The sequence below is a fragment of the Dromiciops gliroides genome, chromosome 5 (genome assembly GCF_019393635.1).
Source record: "Dromiciops gliroides isolate mDroGli1 chromosome 5, mDroGli1.pri, whole genome shotgun sequence".
NCBI lineage: Eukaryota > Metazoa > Chordata > Mammalia > Microbiotheria > Microbiotheriidae > Dromiciops > Dromiciops gliroides.
The window spans coordinates 117,835,224-117,860,055 of NC_057865.1; the positions used below are offsets into that span (position 1 = coordinate 117,835,224).

Genomic DNA, 24,832 nt, shown 5'->3' on the forward strand with positions numbered 1-24,832 from the left:
TTCAGCCTCTATTTCTTCATGTGGAAAAACAAAAAGACTAATGCTTCCAACACCTACACCTCATAGGGTTGATTGAGTAAGGTGTTTTATAAACCTTAACACTCTAGATGAGTATGAGTCGTAGTAGGAAAATAAGCACTATCCTAGGACTGCACTATTGACAAGAACTTAGAGCAACCCAAGATACAATATTGATACAACAGCAAGAAAACATGATTCAGAAGTTGGAGAAGTGAGCATATTTTCCCTGTCTCTTTTATACAATATTAAGTTTGCTTTAAAAAAAAAAAGAAAGAAAAGAAAAGCCATCCATCTATGCTGTGTTTCTGGCACTGCCACTGGTGACACATTCTCACAGGATCATAGATATACAGCCAAAAGGAGCCTTAGAGATCATCTAGTTCAACCCCCTCACATTTGACAAATAGGAAAACTGAGGCTTATGGGGGTTAAGTGACTTGCCCAAGGCAACTCAGGTAGTAGCAGAGTTAGAATTCAAATTCCTGTTAAAGATCATAGATGTAGATCTAGAAGGGCCTCAGAAGCTATGTTGAGTCCAACCTCCCATCTTACAGATGGAGAAACCAAGACACCCAGAAAAGTTAAATGACTTGCCCACAGTCAGCAGTGATAGTAAACTTCAGAGGGATTTGAATCCAGGTCCTCTGACTCCAAAACCATCATTCTTTCTATTGAACCACAGAATCTTCTCATTCTGCTATTAGTCATTTTAAAGCATTGAGAGCCATGACCTTAAATTGAAATGACCAGATTTCAGAAAAGACCATTGAGACCTAGTTTGGAAGAAAAAGTCCATATCATATTTTTCCCTAGGAGTCCTCTGTACTCCTCAGACTTGGACAAACAACAGATAATTCAACAAATATTTATTGAATGCTATCCACCTCCAGAGAAAGAACTGATAGAGTCTGAATAGAGATTGAAGCATACTATTTTTTACTTTTTTGTGTGTCCTTTTTGTGTGTGTGGTCTGTGTTTTCTTTCACAACATGACTAATATGGAAATATGTTTTGCATGACTGCACATGTTTAACATATCAAATTGCTTGCCTTTTCAATGAGGGAGAAGTGGAGGGAGGGAGGGAGAGAATTTGGAACTTAAAATTTGAAAAAAACACACCAAATGTTAATTGTTTTTACATGAAATTAGAAAAATAATAAAATATTTAAGATTTGTAAAAAACATCACTATAGCAGAAAAATTTTAGTCTACATATCTTACCTAAGACTGTGGACCAAAGTAATAAGTGGAGGCTGCCAGGGTGCTAAGAAGAGATAGTGGTTGTGGCCCAGAGGGATTTTCTCTTTCCCACATACTATGAGAGAAAGAGTCTCTCAAGCGTAGGTCTCCTTCAATTCTTTGAATGCTTTCTTGGGAAGAAGGTTCTTGTTCTAGATTGAAAAACAAAAGTCAAGGAATTTTATTTCCAGGTTAGATCATTCAGCCGTATGGGTAAACCATATGCCTACCTCTCAGAGGCCTGCAGGACTCTCCTTATGCCTTTTTTCCTTTTCAAAAATTATTGATTCTATAAAAATTAACTATTAATAAAATTAATTAAATTTACTTTGAAACTGTTTGATATTTTCTACAGAGATTCTTGTCCCTAGTTACAAAGAACTAGCTGAGGGGGCAGCTAGGTGGCGCAGTGGATAAAGCACTGGCCCTGGATGCAGGAGGACCTGAGTTCAAATCCAGCCTCAGACACTTGATACTTACTAGCTGGGTGACCCTAGGCAAGTCACTTAACGCTCATTGTCCTGCCCGCCCCCTCAAATAATAATAACAAAGAACTAGCTGAGACTCTTGTAATTTGCTCTTCCTAGGGTAAGGAGAATTTATATGACCCAAGGGGATAGTAGGATCATAGGATTTAGAACTGAAACAGATTTGAAAAAATCTAGTCCAACCCTCTTATTCCTATTACAGGTGGAACTATATGTGTGGGGCACTGAATAAGAATAAAAAATAAAGAGGGCAATCAGAAAAAAAGTAGGGCCAATGACCTCTCGAGATGGTTTGATTGACATCAGTCAATCATAACTGAGGGGTATGGTCCCAATGATCCCAGCTTGTCTGATGACCCTACAAATCACATGAACTTCTCAAAATACCTCATCAAGTTTAAGACTTATTCTTATTATGCTAAACCCTGGTGTTAAATGCACCAATCACCATGATTTTTTTTATCCAGACTTCTGATTGATCCCATTCTTATGGAGAAATCCCAGTGTGGAAACTCCCTCCACCAATGCAGATTGGCAACTCATGTGACTTTGAGAGTTTCCTAGGGTGCTGTGAGTTTAAATGACTTGCTCATGGTCATACAGCTAGTACATCAGAGGCAGGACCTGAACCCAGGTCTTCCTAAATCCATGATATGCTGCCTCTATATAGAGAAGGCTTCTGTGAAGACAGAAGAAATGATGGACAGTCTCAGGTCTGTATAGCTTGTAAATGGATTTTAAAGAAACACTTCCAGATGTAATACTATTGTGCTATAAGAAATGATGATCAGGATGCTCTCAGAAAAACCTGGAGAGACTTACACGAACTGATGCAAAGTGAAATGTATTGTGTACAAAGTAACAGCAATATTGTAAGATGTTCAGCTGTGAAGGACTTAGCTCTTCTCAGCAATACAATGATCCAAGAGAACTCTGAAGGACTGATGATGAAAACTGTTCTCCATCCCAGAGAAAGAAGTGATGATGTCTGAATACAGATTGAAGCATATACACACACACACACACACACACACACACACACACACACACACACACACACATATATATTTTACTTTATTTTTCTTGAGGTTTTTTGTCTGTTTTCTTTTACAGTATGACTATTATGGAAATGTTTTGCATGACTACACATGTATAACCCATATTGAATTGCTTGCTTTCTCAAAGGGGGAGGGGGTGGGGAGGGAGGAAGGGAGAGACTTTGAAACTCAGAGTTTTAAAAATGGATATTACAATTGTTTTTACATGTAATTGGGGAAAATACTACAGAAATACTTCCAGACCTCTTATCCTGTACTTACTGCTAAATATTTAGATTTGCTAAATTACGACATTCTCTCTTCTTTTTTTTTTTTTGTGGGGCAATGAGGGCTAAGTGACTTGCCCAAGGTCATACAACTAGTAAGTGCCAAGTGTCTGAGGCTGGGTTTGAACTCAGGTCCTCCTGAATCCAGGGCCAGTGCTTTATCCACTGTGCCACCTAGCTGCCTCCGACATTCTCAATATATCCAGAGCAAAATTTGGAAAAGGACTTGTGTGCTTGCTGATGTAGAGAGGATGTTTGTATATAATTCAACCAACATATATTAGAAACTATTCTAGGAGCTAGAGGAATGCAAAGATAAATAAGACTGGAAACTTCATGCTGATCTAGCAATAGGAGAGATAACATATCTATCCAAATAGCTATAATACAAAGTGCTACTAGAGATGCAAAGCATGAGACATTACTTCTGGCTGATGCAATCTTGTGGGAAGACTTTATGAGAAAGGCAGTGCCTGCATTTGGTCTTTAAGGACAAGGAGGATTTTTAGTAGAAGGAGATCCTGGGATTGCATTCCAGGCATAGGAATGGAAGTAGGAATGAGTAGAAAGAGCAGAGTCTAGAGGGAAGTATGATGAGATGAAGCTGGAAAAGTAGACTAGAACTGGATTGCCTTAAATGTTCTTTATGAATTTTGAGGAGGGCAATCATGTAATCATAGGTGTATGTTAAGTATATTTCCCTGGCAGTGATGTGTAGAGGATTTTTTCCTTGTGGGTAAGAAACTCATTGCAGTATTCTTCTTCTTCTTCTTCTTCTTCTTCTTCTTCTTCTTCTTCTTCTTCTTCTTCTTCTTCTTCTTCTTCTTCATGAGGCAATTGGGGTTAAGTGACTTGCCCAGGGTCACACAGCTAGTAAGTGTTAAGTGTCTGGGGCCAGATTTGAACTCAGGTACTCCTGAATCCAGGGCCGGTGCCATTGCAGTATTCTTAGCAAGGGATAATAAGGACTTGTACTCTGGTAATAGTGGCATTGGTGGTAAGTATGGAAATTAGGACCTTAGTTTCTTCACCTATAAAATGAGGGGGTTGGACTAGATGGCCTCTGATGTCTCTTCTAGCTCTACATCTCTGATCATTGTGAACAAGACTGCAAAGGTAGAATGGACAGGGCTTAACAACTGATTGGAGTTGAGGGGCAAGAAAGAAGGAAAAGACAATGTGGACTCTGATTTCAAGCCAGTGAAAACAGGAAACTAGGAAAGTTAGGGGGAGAAACAAGTTTCAGGACAAAGATGGTGGATTCTGTTTTAGACATGGACTTGAGACATTGGTGGGAAATTTAGGAATATATTCCAGCAGACTTTTAGAGTTCAGGTCTGGAGCTCAGAGATGATGTCTATACATTGTATTTGGGAAGTGGGAGTCATAGAGCTGAGTTGAAGGAATGAGGACAGCTGAGCTCGTCGAGAGAGGGAGAATATATGATAAGAAGTTGAGTGTCTGGTTCAAAGACTTGGGGATGCCTACATTTAAAAGAAGGGAAGCCAACATTTGGAAGGGGAGTCAAAGAGGGAGAAGTCAAAAAGATGGAAAGGGAACCTAAAAGCCAGTGTCAAAGAAGTCTAGGAAGGGGAGGAGTGGCTGTGACGCCTGCAAGCTCCCAGTAAACCCGTCCACTCACTCCCAAATAATGCCATAAAAAAAAACCCCAGAGCAGCCTAACTCACATAAGAACAGAGTGAGACTATTTTCCAGCCCAAAACAGCAATTGAGATCACCTGCTGATTGGGCCAATAGAGGAGCTCAGTGCGTGGCCTGGACCCAACCAGAAACAGACACCTCTGAGTCTTTAGCACCAGTGGCTTCTTCTGAGGCTCAGCTAGTAGACAGATGGGTAAGGGGGTTTGGTAGTTGGCTGGGGTAAAGTGGCTGTAGTCTCTGCTGGAGTTGGGGTGAAGCACTCTGGTTCTGAACCAGTGGGCCAAATCGAGTGGTGGTAGTCCAATGGGGGAGGGGCACAAGCACATCAAGCTTCCCACCATATAGAATCAGATTTCAATAAGACATCTACTTCCAGCTTGAGATGAGTTGGCAAAGAAAACAGTGAACAATAGACAGCTTCTTTGGGGGAGGGGTAGACCAGAATATACCCTCAGAAGAAGATAATAACAAAAGCAAAGCTCCAACTTCCAAAGCTTCCAAGAAAAATATGAATTGGTCTCAGGCCATGGAAACTCTCAAAAGGGATTTTGAAGATAAAGTAGGAGAGATAGAAGGAAGATTTAGAGAGAGGGAGGAAATAATGGAAAGAGAAATGAGAGCAATGCAGGAGAGCTATGAGAAAAAAGTCAACAGCTGGAAAAGCCAAATGGAAAAGAAGATAAAAAAGCTCTCTGAAGAAAATAATTCCTTAAGAATTAGGATTGAACAAATGGAAGCTAGTGACTTTATGAGAAACCAAGACATACTAAAGCAAATCCAGTTGAATAAAAAAATAGAGGGCAATATGAAATATCTCCTTGGAAAAGCAGCTGACCTGGAAAATAGATCCAGGAGAGACAATCTGAAAATCATTGGGCTACCTGAAAACCATGACCAAAATAAGAACTTAGACATCATCTTCCAAGAACTTGTAAGGGAAAATTGCCTTGATATTCTAGAAGCAGAAGGTAAAATAGAAATTGAAAGAATCCACTGATCACCTCCTAAAAGTTATCCCAGAAGGAAAACCTCCAGGAATATTATAGCCAAATTCCAGAGATCCCGGGTCAAGGAGAAAATATTGCAAGCAGCTAGAAAAAAGGAATTCAAATACTGTGGAGCTACAATAAGGATAAAAAAAGATCTAGCAGCATCTACATTAAAGGACCAGAGGGCATGGAATATGATATTCCAGAGGGCAAAGAAACTTGGACTACAGACAAAAATCACCTACCTATCAAAACAGTATGATCTTTCAGGGGGAAAATGGGACTTCAATGAAAAAGAGGACTTTTAATAATTTTTTATGAAAAGACCAGAACTGAATAGAAAATTTGACTTTCAAATACAAGACCCTAGAGAAGCATAAAAAGGTAAATAGGAAAAAGAAATCATGAGGGATATTAAAAGAGTAAACTGTTTATATTTCTATATGGAAGATAATACTTCTAACCCAAAAGATCTTTCTCAGTATTAGGGCAGCTGAAAGGAATATACTTAGACAGAGGGCACAGGTGTGAATTGAATATGAAGGAATGATATCTGTAAAGCATATATCTTTGTTTTTTGTGGGGCAGGTAGGGTGGGGTGGCTTATGTCTGGGGCTGGATTTAGACCTGGGGCCTCCTGGGTCCAGGGCTGGTGCTTTGTCCAATGTGTCACCTCGCTGACCCATGATGACATCTTTAAAATAAAGTTAAGGGGTAAGAGAAATGCACTGGAAGAAAGGGAAAGGGAGAAGTGGAACAGTGTAAAAAAGCTCACATAAAAGAAACAAGAAAAGGCTTATGGAGTGTAGGGGAGAATGGGGAAGGAGTGGGGGAGTGAGTGAGCCTTACTTTCATCAAAATTGGCTCAAAGAGGGAATAACATAAATACTCAGGTGGGTATAGTAATATATTTTCCCCTGAGGGAAAGTGGGAGGGGAAGGGGGAAAAGAAGGGAGAGGTGAAGGAAGGGAGGGCAGATTGGGGCAGGGGGCAGTAAAAAGCAAAAAACTTGAGGAGGGATAGGGTGAAAGAAGATGGAGTAAATATCAAGGGCAGGGAATAAGATGGAGGGTAATACAGTTAGCAGTAGTAACTGAAAGAAATGATGGGCAGGATGCTATCAGAAGGTCATATAAAAATGCAAATCATCAACAGAGAAAGAACTGATGGTATTTGAATACAGATTGAAGTATAATTTTATTTGTTAGTTCCTCTTCCTAAAGTTATTCTGTCTATTTTCTTTCACAACTTGACTAAAGTGAAGATGCTTGGCATAACTGCACATGTATGACATATTGAATTGCTTGATTCCATAGGGAGGGTTGAGGAGGGAGGGAAGAAGAAAATTTAGAACACAAAGTTAAAAAAAAAAAACAATGTGAAGAAATGATGAGCAAGCAGATTTCAGAGAAATCTGGAAGGACTCACATGAACTGATGCTGAGTGAGATCAGCAGAACCAGGAGAACATTGTACACAGTATCAACAATATTGTGTGTTGATCAACTGTGATAGACTTGACTCTTCTCAGCAATACAATAATCCAAGGTAGTTCCAAAGGACTCAGGATGGAAAACGCTCTCCAAATCCAAAAACAAAACAAAACAAAAAAACCCCCCAAACCTGTGGAATCTAGATGCAGATTGAACCATGCTATTTCTACTTTTTTTGTTTTCCTTTTTTTGAGTTTTTCCCTTTTGCTCTGATTCTTTTTTCACAGCATGGCTAATGCAGAAATATGTTTAGTGTGATTTTACAAATATAACCTATATCAGATTACTTGCTGTCTTGGGGAGGGGGAAGGGAGAGGAGAAAGGGAAAAAAATTTGAAACTAGAAATCTCATAGAAACAAATGTTGAAAACTATACGTGTAACTAGCAAATAAAAAAATAAACTAAAAAAAAAAGAAGTCTAGGAGGGAACTGGTCAAATAGTGTCACATGCTGTGGAGAAGTCAGAGAAAAAGGATGGAAATCAAGCAAAGACCATTGGATTTGGTGATTAAGAAATCACTCATCCTTAGAAAGAATCACGTGAGAGGGATGGAGGATGGAAGCCAGACTGCAAAGGGCTGAGGACTAAGTAGAAGAAGTGAAATGTGTCCACAGAGGTCTGTATACTTTTGGAGCAGAGTTAACATTGGCCTCTGGAAGGTTGTGCTAATAGAACACAAAGCCTTAACAGGTCTTACCAAATTGAAAAGCTTTGATTAGGAGCCATAAAATGGCTCATGTACATCTGCCTTCAGAGAAGCTACCTAGCTAAATTTATTGTTATTTTTTAAAATTGTAAACTTTAAGTAGCAAAAAAGGAAAAAGAAAAAAAGTATCTCCATACACAGAGTAGAACACAAAAAGAGGATTGTCTATGAAACAGGGACATTTCATACCACTTTTTAAAAAGTGTTCTGCAGTTTGTCCTCAAAACGGTACTGCTTTGCTTGTCCTCAATTCCTTCTCTAACATCCTTCTGTTCTCTCCTGGCATTTGGGCTAGCTAAGTTTGGAGACGCCCCATACTAGGTCACCTTTGGATTTTTTTTTTTTTGGCAGGGGTTAGGAAGGGGCTCACACCAAGTCTCCAAGACCATATACCAATTCATAGTGGGATTGTGATCTTATCCTAGAACTATAACTAGTATAGGATTGTCCAGCTTTACGCAGACAAGTATCTCCAGACCTATCCCCAGACTTCCACCTTCTCCCTCCCTGCTAGGTTTTTAAAACCCCCAGGACCACAAGGAGGCCAGGTCCCATTGAAGTACTGAGATGAGCCATCAGATTTGCCTAATAAACAGTCAAACATTTGAATTGCAGCTTTGAGTGGGTTTTGAGACTGTGTAAGTTGATTGTGGTAAACTGTGATTTTCCCTTTTCTCTTTCTCCATCCCCAACTTGCCACCCTGTTTTGCAGACCAGGAACATCTAGTTGCATTCAGCTGCAAAAGGCCTTTGAGTATAACTGTCCCTGTATAAGGGGCTAGGTAGAGAAGAAAATAGATCAAAGACTCTGACTTTACCAGAAATGGTTATGGCTTTTGCTTAGCAACTTTAGATGTTAATGAGATTATCATTTACTTTTGATTTTACTTGAATAAATTTCTTAATCTAAATGCTAGATGAATAAATTCTTTGGGGTGGAAAGGAATCATAATTGGGTCTCCATCTGGGTGGGTATTTGAGTCATTGTGATAAATTATTATTTTAAAAGGGGAAAAAAAGACCTCCATGTAGAAAATATACATTATAGTAGCTCTTTTTGAAGTAGCAAAGAACTAGAAACCAAGCAGTACTGGTCTATTGAGATATAGCTAAACAAATGGTGGTATATGAATGTAATGGAATATAATTACATTGTGAGAAAGGATGCAATGGACAACCTCAGAGAAACCTGAGAAGATCTGTGTGAACTGATGCAGAGTAAAGCAAGCAGAACCAGGGTAACAATTGTCATAATAACATTATGAAGAAAAACAACTTTGAAAGATTTGAGAGCTCTGATCAATGCTATATCCAACCACACTATTCCAGAGCACTGATAATGAAGCATGCTACCCAGAGATGTGATAAATTCAAGACGCAAAATAATACATATTTCAGTGAGAGGAGCAGGAAAAACATACATTTTTAAATGTAGTAAATGTGGGGGGCAGCTAGATGGCGCAGTGGATAGAGCACTGGCCCTGGAGTCAGGAGTACCTGAGTTCAAATCCGGCCTCAGACACTTAACACTTACTAGCTGTGTGACTCTGGGCAAGTCACTTAACCCCAATTGCCTCACTAAAACAAAACAAAACAAAACAAAACCCCCCAAAAATGTAGTAAATGTGGAAATTTGTTTTGCTTAACTATGCATATTTAGTATGATAACTTTGTTTTTCTTTTCCTTTTCTCCTCCTAATAAGAGGATAGAGATGGAGGAAGGAAGAAGGAGGAGGAGAAGGAAGAGGAGGAAAAGGAAGAAAAGAAAGTCATTGAGACATCTTTTTTTTTTTAATGAAGAAATTGAAAGGAAGGCAAGAAAGAAGAATAGACAAGTAGGACATCTTTGAAAACCATATGCTTAACTTTAAAAAAAAGAAAAGTAAGCTATACATAATAGAGATCTGCAGGTTCATGTATATTTCTCTTTATGTTTTATATATATATGGAAATATTCATTTTATTTAGTGTTCAAGTTCAGAATAAAAATAAAATTTTTACTATACCCCAAAGAGATTTTTTTAAAAGAGAGGGAAAGAATTAATGTATAAAAATACTTACAGGGGTAGCTAGGTGGTACAATGGATAGAGCACCGGTCCTGGAGTCAGGAGTACCTGAGTTCAAATCCAGCCTCAGACACTTAACACTTACTAGCTGTGTGACCCTGGGCAAGTCATTTAACCCCAATTGCCTCACTAAAAAAAAAAATACAGCAGCTCTTTTGTGGTAACAAAGAATTGGAAATTGAGGAGATGCTCATTAAATGGAGAATGCTGAACAAGTTATGGTATATGAATATGATGGGATACTATTGTGCTCTAGGGAACGATGAAGGGGATGGTTTCAGAAAATCTTGGGAAGATTTGTTTGAACTGATGTAAAGTGAAGTGAGCAGAACCAAGAGAACAATGTATATAACAACAACAACAATTGTAAAAAATAATCATAGCTAAAAGACTTTGGAACTCTTACCAACACAATGACTGATCATAACTCTAAAGGACTCATCTACCTTCAGATAGAAAAGCAATGGTAAGAAAGAAGCATACTTTCTTTTCTTTCATTTCTTTTTTGAACTCAAAGTTGTTGTTTTTGTTGTCGTCATCATCGTCGTCGTCGTTGTTGTTTTGGTGGGGCAATGAGGGTTAAGTGACTTGTCCAAGGTCACACAGCTAGTAAATGTCAAGTGTCTGAGGCCAGATTTGAACTCAGGTCCTCCTGAATCCGGGGCTGGTGCTTTATCCATTGCGCCACCTAGCTGCTCCCCTTTCATTTCTTTTTTAATGGACATGGCTAATGCAGGAATCTGTTTTGTATAACTCTACATATTTATAATGGGTTCTATTTTTCTTTTAAATAAGAAATTCTTTTTTTGCAGGGCAATGAGGGTTAAGTGACTTTCCCAGGGTCACACAGCTAGTAATTGTTAAGTGTCTGAGGCTGGATTTGAACTCAGGTCCTCCTGATTCCAGGGCCAGTGCTTTATCCACTGTGCCACCTAGCTGCCCCCTAAATAAGTAATTTTTAAAAAATCATTTATGAGGCGACTAATTCATTCCCCTAGACTTTAAATGGTAACCAGTAAAGATATAAAAGAGGCATGGAGGAGGTGCATCTGAGCACCCTCAGTCTGCAGGGAGCTGGGGTAGTTAATGATTTCAGCAACACACCTGGTGGCACCTGGAAGTCAATAGCTGCTCTTCTAGAACCACAACCCTTATGGAGAAATGCAATTCTCTCTCTGATGTTTTTTTGTTTCTCCTCCAAGATTCAGTGATGGGCCTCTTCTCTTTTTGTTTTTTGGTGAGGCAGTTGGGGTTAAGTGACTTGCCCAAGGTCACACAGCTAGTAAGTGTTAAATGTCTGAGGCCGGATTTGAACTCAAGTCCTCCTGAATCCAGGGCTGGTGCTCTATCCACTGCACCACCTAGCTGCCCCAACCTCTTCTCTTTTTAATCTATACCATCTCACTAGGTGATCTTGTCCTCTCCTGTAGGTTAAATTACCATCTCTGTACAGATGAGTCTATAAATCTAGACCTCCACTCTATCCTAAAATAGAGTTGAAGCAACTGCTTCCTTTTGGACATCTTGAATTGGATGTCCCATAGGGATCTCAAACTCAACATGTCAAAACAGAACTCGTCACATCTCCTCCCACTCCCCACCCCCCTTCTCAACTTATATTTCTCATTGAAAGCACCAGTATTTTTCCAGTCATGCAGGCTCACACAACCTTCATCCTCAAGTCCTCCCTTTCAGTCACTCCACATGTCCAATCTGTTGCCAAACTTCATATTTCCTACCTTCCCTACATCTCTCACATATCCCCTTCTCTGCACTCACAAGCTGCCACCTTAGTGTAGACCTTCATCATCTCTTGCCTGGACTTCTGGAATAACTTTCTATTTGTTCTTCCTGTCTCAAATCTCTGCCTGCTATAATCCATTCTCTAACTCAGCTGCCAAAGTGACTTTTCTAAAGCATGGGTCTGACTGGGTCACCTCCAATCCTGCTGGCTCCTTGTTCTAAATCTAAATGACTCTGGTTGCCATTTAAAGATCTTCACAAGTAGGCCCCTAGGGGGCAGCTAGGTGGCACAGTGGATAGAGCACTGGCCCTGGATTCAGGAGGACCTGAGTTCAAATCCGGCCTCAGACATTTGACACTTATTAGCTGTGTGACCTTGGGCAAGTCACTTAACCCTCATTGTCCAACCAAAAAAAAAAAAAAAAAGAATTGACATTAAAGGGCGGCTAGGTGGCACAGTGGATAAAGCACCGGCCCTGGATTCAGGAGTACCTGAGTTCAAATCCGGCCTCAGACACTTGAAACTTACTAGCTGTGTGACCCTGGGCAAGTCACTTAACCCTCATTGCCCCGCAAAAACAAAACAAAACAAAACAAACAAACAAAAGAATATGAGTTCCTTGAAGGCAGGAACTGCGATTCTTTCTTTCTTCCTTCCTTCCTTCTTTTCTTTCTTTTTTTCCTTTCTATTCCCAATGTTTAGCACAGTGTGTGGCATGTAGTAAGTACTTAATGCTTGTTGAGTGTGTCCATGAATGTCATCTACATACCAGTGTTTCATCTATACATAACAAATAAGGTCAGCTTAGTGGTAAAGTCTGTGTGACATGATAGAGCAGAAAGTCTTGGATATAGATAAAGTCAGAGGACTGAAGTTCAAATCCTGTCTTGGATTTGCCTAGGACTGCCACTTATTTAATGTATGAACTTGGAAATTCGAGTAAAGTTTCTAGGTCTCAATTTTCTCAACTATAAGACAGGATGCAGGCTTGAGTAGCAGTAGCCCAGGTTGGGGAGGGGCGCAGGCTCATTGGAGCTAACAACCACAGCACACAAAGTTTTGATGCCTGGTTAATTAGCAAGTTGGCCTGGGGTTATCTATGGGCCAGGGAACAGGCCAGGAGAGTGAAGAACCTGCCTCTCCTTAAATCATACCACCTGGGACCACCTGAAGCTTGGGACAGTGCAGTCTGGAAATAGTGCCCCACTTTAAGGAGCTAAAAGTCAAGTAAAAGACAGGCAAGATGAGCAGACAGAGAAAGGTGAGGACCATAGAAAGTTTCTTTAGTGACAAGGAAGATTGAGGTACACCCTCAGAAGAGGATAGCAACGTCAGGGCTCCTACATCCAAAGTTTCCAGGAAAAATATGAATTGATCTCAGGCCATAGAGATGCTCAAAAAGGACTTTGAAGATAAAGTAAAAGAGGTAGAGGAAAAAATGAAAAGAAAAATGAGAGTGATGCAGGAGGATGAAAAAAAGTCAACAGGTTGAAAAGCTAAATTGGCCAAATGGAAAAAGAGGTACAAAAGCTCTCTGAAGAAAATCATTGCTTAAAAATTAGGATTGAGCAAATAGAAGCTAATGACTTAATGAGAAATCTATAAGACAGGACGGGCTAGTCTAGATAACCTCTAAAGTTCCTTCCAGCTCTATATTTATATCCCCACCCCACTAAACTTTTAGTTCCTTGGGGGCCAAGATGGGGGGGTAGATAGTGAGTAGAGAAGATACCATGTTGGTTATTGTTGTTTTTTTTTAATCTTTGTACTATCACATGCCTATAGAATGTTCTGCTTATCCTTAGTCTGTCTCCAGTGATTAGATATAGGTGGGGACAAGGGGTCCTCCTATTGGACTTGAGTGTCTGGAGGCATTCCAGACACAACAGAAGGACCAGGACTAAGTTGGGGGCAATTGTTAGGTGAACCTCAAACTCTGAAATACAATATTTGGGGCTTACTTAAGTAAGGATGACCCCATACGTCAAGGAGGTCAGAGAATTAAGCTATCTCCTTGGTTCCTAGCTGTTGATTCCAGGGCTTGATTCTTTACCTTTGGCAACTTGTTGAATACAGGGGACACAAAGGAGAGTAAAGGATCAAAGAGAATTCCAAGTTTCTAAACCTAGAAGACTCATTGAGCCCTTGACAAAAACCTTGAAGTCAGAAAGAGAAACTAGTTTAAGCACCATGTTCCTTTACTTGTGAACTTGTGTAGATTCTCAAAACAGTGTGTGTGTGTGTGTGTGTGTGTGTGTGTGTGTGTGTGTGTGTGCATATGAGAGAGACAGAGGGACAGAGAGAGACAAGAGAGGGGGGGGGTGCCTTGTATTCTGCTTTACCTGAGTTGCTTGTCTTAACATCTCTGACGACCTCCATGTTGTTGATGTCATTGGTCCTGATGATCCAGAAAATATTGTCGAGGTCAAGAAAAAAGACAAAAGGAAAAGGAAAGCGCATTGAAATCTTATTTCAAACTTGGCTTCCAATAGTGTTCTTCCAAGTGCAAATGCCTTAGGCACAGATATAAATGGAAAAAGCTATATTGGTGAGTATGACCTACTTAAAAAGTGACTAGAGAAGTGAGAAAGCCAGGGAAGAGGGACAGAAAAAAGCTAAGTTCTGTCTTTGCTGAGAAGGAGTGGGTACCTCTCCATCTGCTCACATTCCATGGGAGTGGAGGAATTAATTCGTTTTATCTGTTGTAAATTGCATATATCCCAAGTGCAAAAACAGCCTTGAATACCATCAAGCTAGTATCTGCTAGAAAATAATAATATAGGGCCTTCAATTAAGTTAATTTTTAAAATACAAATTTTTATTCACTTTTGTTGATGCTTCTTACATCACAACCATTTCTAGATATACTCTCTTCCCCTCTCCCTCATTCCATAAGTTTGTCCTTAGAACAAAGAAATAGAGTGAAGCCAAACTAAATAACATAGCAACTACATTGTATGCAAGGTTCTGCTCCCCAAGTTCTCACCACTTCAAGAAAAAGAAGGAAGTTAATTTCCTTGTTTTTTTCTCTGGACCAAAATTGTTCATTATATTAAATTTTAAGACTATTTAATAATTCAGAAAACAGTGAGTTTTTTTAACTAATTAAAATTAGTTTAAATTAGATGGGAGACTATGAACATGGAATATTACATATGTTGTCAGACATGGTTGAATCTATTGGTTGTTTTTGTTAGAACATTTTCCCCCCTTTTAAAATTTCTTTTCATAAGGGATGACTAGATTGGGGAGGAGAAAGGATAGAATTAAGATTCTAAAATCCTTATATAACTACAAAAGATATCAATTTAAAATAATTTCTAAAACCTATTTTAAAAGTTCTTATTGACCTATTTGTACAAAATATTTATAGCAGCACTTTTTGTGATGGCAAAGAATTGGACGTTGAGGGGGTACTTGTCAATTGGAGAATGGCTGAACAGATATATAACTGTGATGAAATACTATTGTGCTATAAGAAATGAGAAGCAGGATGATTTTAGAAAAACCTAGAAAGACTTACATGAACTGATGTATAGTGAAATGAGCAGAACCAGGAGAACCTTGTATACAGTAACAGCAACATTGTATGATGATCAGCTGTGAATGACTTACCTATTCTTCAGCAATACAATGATCCAAAACAATTCCAAAAAACTCAATGAAAAATTCTACCTATCCACAACTAGAGAAAGAACTGATGGAGTCTGAATGCTGATCAATGCATACTGTTTTTCACTTACTTTATTTTTTAAGTGTTTTGTTTTGTGTTTTATTTCACAACGTGACTAATATGGAAATATGTTTTACAAGACTGCACATGTATAACCTAAATCAATACTTACTGTCTCAGGAATGGGAGAGGACAGGGAGTAAAGGAGGGAGAGAATTTGGAACTGAGAATTTTAAAAAATGAATGTTAAAAATTGTTTTTACCACGTAATTGGGGAACAATAAATTATTTTTAAGAGGCCTTTATTGAGGAAACTGATTTTTAAAACAAAAATTTTAAAAGATTCTTGTATCAAAGTTAAAGTGAGAATAAAAATTTCTAAGAATTTTATTTTTTTAAAGTAATTTGCTTTAAAAATTGGCTACACTTTTTGGGGTATATTTCCTACCATTTTCTTAGACAAGTTACACTTCTCAGTCTTCCAATGGGCAGACCCAATTTGCTCTTGGGTTGGTTTTCCCAGCTAGACAATAGTGGCAAAATGACATCAGGCTGCCATCTTTTACTATCTGTCACATTCCTATTGCCTTGACCCAAGGCATAGGGATTTTACTTGAAGACAAAGACTGTTTTTAATTGTTTTCTTTGTATCCCCAGGCCCTGGTATATGGTAGATACCTCAATAAATGCTTGTTGAATTCTGGGGGCTGTGACTTACAGGCAGGACTCCCTTTTATCTCTCCTATATCTTTTCCTCAGCACTATTATCAGCAGGACCAAAGGATTTATCACAATACTAATTCTATACAGGTATAGTAAAAAAAAAAAGTCAATACATATTCATTAAATGCTTATTCTATGCATTAGGTACTCTGTGTGCTGACATAGAATTCATCTAAATCTAGCTTGTCACTCAAAATGGTATGTCTTAGGAGACCCCTTGGTTCTAGATGCCTTTAACCAGTCACCTGAATTCAAATCATTTCAGTCCTGGACTCCCAGATCTTCCATTTGAGTAAGTCTTATAGTCTTATTTCCCCCGTTTCTATCCCCAAACCTAAGTTTGGGCTCTCTCTCTAAGAAAAGGGTTCTTGGAGGCAGCTAGGTGGCACAGTGGATAAAGCACTGGCCCTGGATTCAGGAAGACCTGAGTTCAAATCCAGTCTCAGACACTTGACACTAGCAGTGTGACCCTGGGCAAATCACTTAACCCTCATTGCCCTGCCCCCCCCCCCAAAAAGGGGTTCTTAACCTTTTTGTGTCATGGACCCCTTTTGCTGTCTGATGAAACCTTTGGAGCCACTTCTTCAAATCATGTTTTTAAATGTGTAAAGTGAAATCTATGGGATTACAAAGGAAACTTAATTATATTAAAATACAGTTAGCAAAATATTGAAGAAAAAAGGTTACAATTAAGGTGAACCTGCTCAGCTTACGAAGCCCTGCTCCGAGACTTTTTTTTTTATCAAAGAAATACTCTCCTGTCTGATTTTCTGAGTGTCTGAGCTGTCCATCCTGTGTCCCCCAGAAGCCTGTACTCCTTTTGATTTTGTATTTCTGTCATCCAGCTAATTCTACTAATGATCTCATTCCTGTTCTGTTTTTCATTTTCTTTTTATTCCATACACCATCCTTCAGGACACCTGGGTTTCCCTTTTCATTTTGGCAGACCGTGTTCCTTTTAAGTAAATGCTTTTAATCCATGCTTCTACCTAAGCTGTCTAGTTGGGCAGTTTAGCGAATGCAGGAGAATTTAAACAGATCACTTAGAAGCTGCCATCTTGCCTCTAGTATGTCTAAGGTGGGGGAGGCTTTTCTTACATATGTAAAAACGGAACAGAAGTGCAGGTAAGCTATTCCTCCTATGTTCATATAGCACAAAGCATGTGCTTCTGCGTATGAGGGGACATATGGAGATACTGACCCAAAGACAAGAACAGGAGGGAGCCCATGCATCAATATAGCTCCTCCAGGGAGCTACATGGACCAAGGAGCAAGAAGGCACAGAGCTAGTGAGGGAGGCATGAATCTTTGTGCCTAAAACATAAGCAACCTCTCCCTTTGCTCCTACTCTGAGTGCTGTGGTCTATATAGGTCTGGGTGGTGGGGAGGGGAAGTGAGTCCTTTAGAGTCCCGGAAATTCTTTTTTTATGAGGAAAGTATGAATATTTTCTTGACTACCTATGGGCTCAGATACAAGGTTTTTTCTCTATTTTTATTGTGTAAATAAAGTCTCTCTAATATTTGATGTTTGTCTTGTTAGTGTGAGTGATTTAGAAGGGAGCTGAAGTCCTTTTGGGGAAAGTGCAATAAGCCAGATTTTCTGACATTCCCAGAGCTTCTCTGGGCAGCAGCACAGGCTGGTGATGATTTTTGTGTGTGAGACCTTCCAAATTATACCCATGTCCACTGGGTCTTAAGGGCTGAAGCCTGATTGACACCAAAAAGTATTACAGGGAAAAGGAGCACAGATGAGATTTACATATTTGCCAAGCAGAGGAGTGCTAATCTCTCTCCCCCACACCTCAGTCTTTCTCTCTCTCTCTTTTTTTTTTTTGTGGGGCAGTGAGGGTTAAGTGACTTGCCCACAGTCACACAGCTAGTGTCAAGTGTCTGAGGCCAGCTTTGAACTCAGGTCTTCCTGAATCCAAGGCTCCAGGGCCAGTGCTTTATCCACTTCGCCACCTAGCTGCCCCCAAGACTAGATGATTCTTTTTTTTTGGGGGGGGGGGGCAATGAGGGTTAAGTGACTTGCCCAGGGTCACACAGCTAGTAAGTGTCAAGTGTCTGAGGTCAGATTTGAACTCAGGTCCTCCTGAATCCAGGGCCGGTGTTTCATCCACTTCACCACCTAGCTGCCCCATCTCTGGAGTTTTAAACCAAGTTGCCTGTTGTAAAATAAGAAGGTGACACATGAAGAAACATGTGAATTGTCCGGGGTCATGGCATGAGGATAGAGAGTGGTTAGGGTTCCCGAGCAGTTGACTCCTTAGTCTTGTGCACAGTCCCTATGCTTTCCCTACTGTCTGCCTTAATGACAGAACATAATGCCAGGAGGGGTGATGCACTTACCTAGTTGCTTTCCTATGATGCCTCAAGTCTTCAGAGCGCTTTGAAGTGGCTTCAGACATTCCCTTGGCAATAAGAAGAACCAGGCTTTCACTTGGTCTCGAAGGTGGCAGTCTGCTCATTTCGAGCTGGAGAGAGAGAGATCATAGGGTAAAGTGAGGCTGCGAGGCTCACCCTCTCTTTGGTCTGAAAGGGACCCCTATTGCCTCCTGCCATGTTATGGGGCCCCCAGCCATGAGGAAATGCCCTTTGCATATCTGATTACTATGGGACTCTCTGGAGTGGCCGTGCTATTGATTCACCTGGAATCTGGAGACCGCATCTATTTCTCACACCCCAGGCCTGGATTCCTACCTGTTAAATGTATTGTTCCCACCTGATACTTTTTATTGTAGTCAGACAATTCCATGGTATTCTTGAGTAATAAAGCTTTTTGCTTTCTGTTCATGAGAGTGAAATAATTTCTGTTTCTCTGAGGGAAAAAAGCCACCCCCATATTTACTCGTTCCTTGGTTGTACAAATAGGTTTCTTCAGTTGGCTAGTGACTCTTGATAGACCTCCTGCATTAGATCCCCACATTTGTAACTATCAAAAGACCCACAAAAAACAAAACTGGGGAAGACTGTTTTCAGGCAACACACTGTGGGGCCGAGTAATCCATAGAGTTCTCCCCTACAATGTGCCGGCTGCTGGAGGTTTAGATTGGATGACCTCTGAGGTCTCTTCATGCTCTCTTTCCATGATCCTGTAATCTGATTTTTGCTAGTTGAAGATTAGGGCCCCAGGGAGCCCACTTACTGTTTCTGGGGCATTCCCAGGGGGTTTGCTTGGGGCCTTGGGCACCAGACAGTGGGTCACATGAATTCTTGGATCTTTAGTGGTGATGGACAGTCCCCTTTCCAGAATGTACAGCAGTCGGACCCAGAATTGGAACACAACCTCAGGATGGTCCAAGTGGAGTTTTAGGTAGTAAATTTTTTCAGCCACTGTCCGGACCCTCAAGATTCGCTGGGACCAGTCGCAAACTTGGAGTTCCACAAACTTTAGTGGAAGGATCCTGGGGACATAAGAGAAGAGGCAAAATGCAAATCCCTCCACAGTAGAACTCATCCTTTTATTTTTTTATTTTTTAGTGAGGCAATTGGGGTTAAATGACTTGCCCAGGGTCACACAGCTAGTAAGTGTTAAGTGTCTGAGGCTGGATTTGAACTCAGGTCCTCCTGAATCCAGGGCAGGTGCTCTATCTACTGCGCCACCTAGATTCCCCAGAACTCATCCTTTTTGAAAAAGCCATATTCCCAGTCAGCGGGATCAATGGCACAACGAGGAATTTCCCATAAGGTGATCCCCCAAACCAACCACCCCCCAAAATACTATAGGTACCCAAGGGGGAAAGTGGGTAAGGGAAGGGAAGAGAAAGGGCAGAATAGGGAAAAGAGGGGAGAAGAAGGGAAAGAGAAAGAAAATGAGGAAAGTGAAAGGGAGGGGGAAAATATGAGGAAAAAGGGGGAAGAGCAGAAAAAGAAAATAAAAAGATCTGAGGGAGAGAGAGATGGAAAGGCAGACAGAGACAGACAGCTAGCTAATGGAGGAAGACAGGAGTTAGGAAACAAGGAGGAACAATTCTGGGGCATGGGGAGAAGCAGGTCAAGGTTGGCTAGGAAGGCTCAGGACCGGGAATTTAGCTAAGCAGGAAGGTCTGCAGATAACACAGTTCTAGGCAGGCAAAGGGGCCAAGTCTAGTTAAGTCACACTAAAAGGGAGGAGGGAGCAACAGTTAATTGTGTAGATTTAGACAGACCCACAGGGTCCAGAGTCTGGAAATTAACAGTCACCAAGGATAACACTGGCCCACGGGGCTGGTGAACTTGGATCCTAGGTCAGAGGCTCTCTACTCTCTGCCCTATTTCAGTAGTCTGCTGGGAGCTCCAAGTCCAAGAACCCAGTTATGTTGAGAATGTGAGAGGCCTCCTGGGGAATCCAGGCTTCCAGAGCAGTGAGGACAGAGATGCTGGATCATTTATACACACACACATACACACATATATACACATACATATATATGCACATATAATACACATATACACACCCACAGCACACATACATATACACACAAAATAATAGATGAGAAAATTAATATATTTATAAATATATGTGTATGTGTAGATGTAGGTGCATATATGTATATATGTATTGTATGTGTGCACATGTGTATATGTGTATGTATATCAAGTGCATGCACACGCACACATGTTTGTCCTTCCTCCTGAAGAGGACCATGACATCAGGGTGATGCCATGGCTTGCACTGAATTCGATTTAAGTGAGGGAGAGCTGTGCAAGGTCATCAACTTCACTCTCTCCTCCAGAGCCATCTTGGGTCTGGTGGCAAGATATGCAACAGGATGACTGGAGATGGCCCTGGATGGTTAAGGCAATTGGGATTAAGTGACTTGCTCAGGGTTGCACAGCTAGTAGTACATGTCTGAGGTGAGATTTGAACTCAGGTCCTCCTGACTCCAGGGCCAGTGCTTTATCCACTGCATCACCTAGCTGCTCAAATGCTAGGATTACCTTACAAGAAGGGAAGCAAAGGAGAAAAACAGAAGACAGAGTAACATTAGATTTTTTTTCACTCACTGCTATCTCTTCTACATCCCTCTTACCAAAGAAAGTGATTGGGCTCCAAGCATAAATAATTCCTCCCTCTTCTGATGGGCTGATGGGTAGGATTGCCCTTAGGTAAAGAGCCTAGGAATGAGGTTTATTCAATCCATATGGAGAATTCTGGTAACTGTTATCCAACAAATCCCAGGACATTCTCCTTCCTTCCTCAATAAGGTCAGTGCCCGGCTTACTGTCTTCCCAACTCCTGCCTTCATGGTAGGGGGCTTCAACATATGGCCTGATATTCTCTCAAACACCCTAATTTCCTACTTCCACCTATTTTCCTTGGTTTCCTTCAAGTCTTATAAGGTCCTTTCCAGAAGCCTTTCCTGGTCTTGCTTAATGATTGTATCTTCCCTCTGAAATTACTCCAATTTAACCTGTATATAACTCTTTTGTTCATAGCTGTTTTGCATATCATTTCCCCCATTAGGCTGGGCTATGATTTCCTTGAGAGCAGGCACTATCTTTGGCCTTTCTCTATATTCCTGCACTTAACACAAGACACAATTTTTTTTAAGGTATCCAAATTTTAGCACTGGAAAGAGATATTAGAATTTGTCTAGGCTAGCCCCCTGCTCTTACTGATGAATACACAAACCCAGAGGCACTTATTCAAAGTCACATAACTTTCTATTGCATCTTGTAACAAAGGAAACATTTCCTTTAATTGGAGCCAGTCTCTAGTTCTATATTATCTTTTCTCTCTCTCTCTCTCTCTCTCTCTCTCCCCAGGTAATTTGTCTTTACACCCCTAGCCCTTTTCCCTCATTCACCAGATATTTTTTCCCCTTACCTGTAAAATGGGGGAGTTAGACTGTATGATTTCTAAATAGTCTTAAAGTTCTGACATTGTAAGTCTAACTTACTGGACCAGAAACCAGCATTGCTTCTGGAGACCCCTATGTTTTTTCTTTATCTGTGATAATGGCATAGTGGCAAAATAAAAGACCTAGGTTCGAATTTTAGCTTGGCTGCTTCCTGGCCATGAAACCTTGAAGAAATCACTTAAACTCCCAGAGCCTCAGCTTCCCCAAGTATAAACTGAAAGACTCGATCTTTAATGTCCTTCCCAGATCTAACATTCCATGACGCTGTAATTCAGTTTTAGAGCATGCACTCTCTCAGGCACTCAATAGTATTCACCCTCATTAATTTCCTTACCTCTTGAGGGTGATAGTTGGCGCTTCTATTGGACTGATCCACTTTGGAGATTGCCCTTTGGGCCACTTGACTTTGGCCATCAGGAGGATGTTGGGAAGAGGCAGGCATGCCACTGACGAGGTCACACCAAGAGCCATAGTTGTAGATGCATCATAGATGTTTCTCCAGTTCTTGTACTTTGTGACCTGAAAAGCAGCCCCAAGGGCATGTAACAAGAAGGGATAGAAGGGGGCAGCTAGGTGGCACAGAGGATAAAGCACCGACCCTGGATTCAGGAAGACCTGAGTTCAAATCCTGCCTCCGACACTTGACACTTACTAGTTGTGTGACCCTGGGCAAGTCATTTAACCCTCATTGCCCTGAAAAAAAAAAAAGAGTAGAAGGTACTTTCAACCAGGTTGGTTGAATCAATAAATCAAGTCAATTGTCAACTATCTGCCTTGTAGACAGTCAGTGTTGTTAACTCTCCAAGAAAATTTTAGTCCTGAAGTGTTTCCTCAACCATCTAACATACCAATCATTTAATTTGTCCATTTAGACAAGAAGTTCACCTTTTTTGTGTCGTGGATGGCTTTAGCAGTCTGGTGAAGTCTAAAGATCCCTTCTCTGAAGCATGTTTAAAGTGAAATCTAGAGGGATTACAAAGGAAACCGAACACTAATGAAGACAAAGATGTATTTTTTCCCCATCTAATTTCACAGAGAACTATTTGATGATGACATGGGATGCCACAGATGCCAGGTTAAGACTCTTAGACAGGGGTCTTAGCCTATTCAAATCTAGGTCCTTGGTCTTTTTTTTCTGAAGGGCTCTATTATTTTTATGAAATTTCCTATTCAATTTAGAGTATCATAAAATTGAAAGTTGTGATTTTGGTAACGACTTTAGTTTGGTCTTATTTCCATATTAGTCATCCTTTTATGCTAATGGCCTAAGCTTGGAGGTTAAATTCCAGTTTGATCAATCCCTAGTGTATGATGACCACTGACCCTCTAGCTGAAGGTTCATACTTGGTGCCTTATATAGTAGAAGTCTTGCAGGTGACACTATTACTCTGCATATACAAACAGGGGGACCTTGGGACTTAATCCCTTGAGTTTTTTCTGGGTCCTCATCCCTTTCTCCCCCAGGGATTCCAAAGCTCAAATAAGTGTTTTAGGTGACTCCTGGGTATAAAATTTGGGAGAGGGGAAAAGAATTTGCTTGAATTGCTGCATAAGGGTACCTGGATGAAGTTGCTTTCAAAGACAGCTGAGTTGGGAAACAAGTTAAACTCTGGAGAATGAAGCAGTTGGCAGAGTAACCCCTCTTCCACCCCAAGTCCCACTCCAGGGTCTGGTTCTTCAACTGCAGGTGGGAGGCCCCTAATGACCATTGCTGCATCAGGGGAATGGTAGGCTTGATAGCATTTTGGGACATCCAGTGTCTTCTTTGACTTCCACCGAGATCTTCCACTTAGAGGAGTTGATGGTAGCATGTCTCTCTATCCAGTCAAGGGGCCAATTGTAAGTTCCTGATTTGACCTCCCTTTCCTACTTGCCTGGGGTTTGCTCATCAAGGCCCAGGAAATTCTGTCAGCTCACAATGGATGACATCACTGAGATAGTGAGTGTAGTGTAGGGGAAAGAGTAATGATGGACTTGGGAGTCAAAAGACCTGGGTTCAAGTCCAGGTCTGATGTTGACAAGGCTGTGTGACCATGGGCAATTCACTTAACCTTTCTGAGTCTCAGAGTAAAATGGGATTTAAAATATTTACATTTCATATTAAAATATGAACATTTTAAATATTCAAAGAGTCATGAATAAAATACTTTGTAAACCTTAAAATTCCATACAAATATGAACGATTATGATAACTAAAAACCTTGGCTCCTTAATAGGAAGGATAAATCAGGAAGGATGTTCTTTCTTTCTTATATATAGATAATATTTTCTAATCTATCCTTCTGAATACTAAATATCCTAGAATTTCTATGGACGTGGGCAGAATAGTTCTCCTTCCAGAGGATTATGTGGACCATGCAGTGAACCACTTTGCAGCATTGCAAGACAAAACCCACCACAGTCACTGTGGCGAGGTGTTGGACAGATCACTAGACTTATGTAGTAAGTACAGAATGTATTTGTCACCCCTCAATATACCAGCTAGCCCACAGAAGCAACACCATCTTAGGTAAGATACTTCAAAACAAAACCAGAAACAAAACTTATAATTTACCTCAAGCTTTTCCCTTCCCTACCATATATGCACACTGGCATAATTTCATTCAAATTCTCCCATTCCTCAGCTCTTCCCAAACCCCATACATGTTGACCTTTGGGTAAAGACTTCAGCTACCCATTGATCCATAGAATGGCCTATCAGAAAGAAAGTAAGATTTTGAGATCCACAACTAGCATGTCACTTGAATTGGGAACCCAGCAGAAAAAGAGGGCTGGTTACCACTGGGCCATGGCTTCAGCCCAGAAAAGCACAGGGTGGGCCTGGTAGCAGTATGATGTTTGGATTCACTTTCAGGAGC

At 40.5% G+C, this 24,832-nt stretch overlaps 1 protein-coding gene across 1 annotated transcript; it reads right to left on the reverse strand.

Moving 5' to 3' along the window:
• Positions 1–1,243: 1,243 nt before the first annotated feature.
• On the reverse strand, positions 1,244–23,785 carry LOC122728805 (protein FAM71F1-like). The gene is made up of 6 exons (XM_043967570.1): positions 23,534–23,785; positions 22,309–22,493; positions 19,277–19,535; positions 18,481–18,605; positions 14,078–14,133; positions 1,244–1,413 (listed from the first exon to the last, which is right to left on the reverse strand). The coding sequence occupies exons 1-6, from the start codon at positions 23,783–23,785 to the stop codon at positions 1,244–1,246; spliced, it is 1,047 nt and encodes a 348-aa protein (XP_043823505.1).
• Between the last annotated feature and the right edge of the window lie 1,047 nt (positions 23,786–24,832).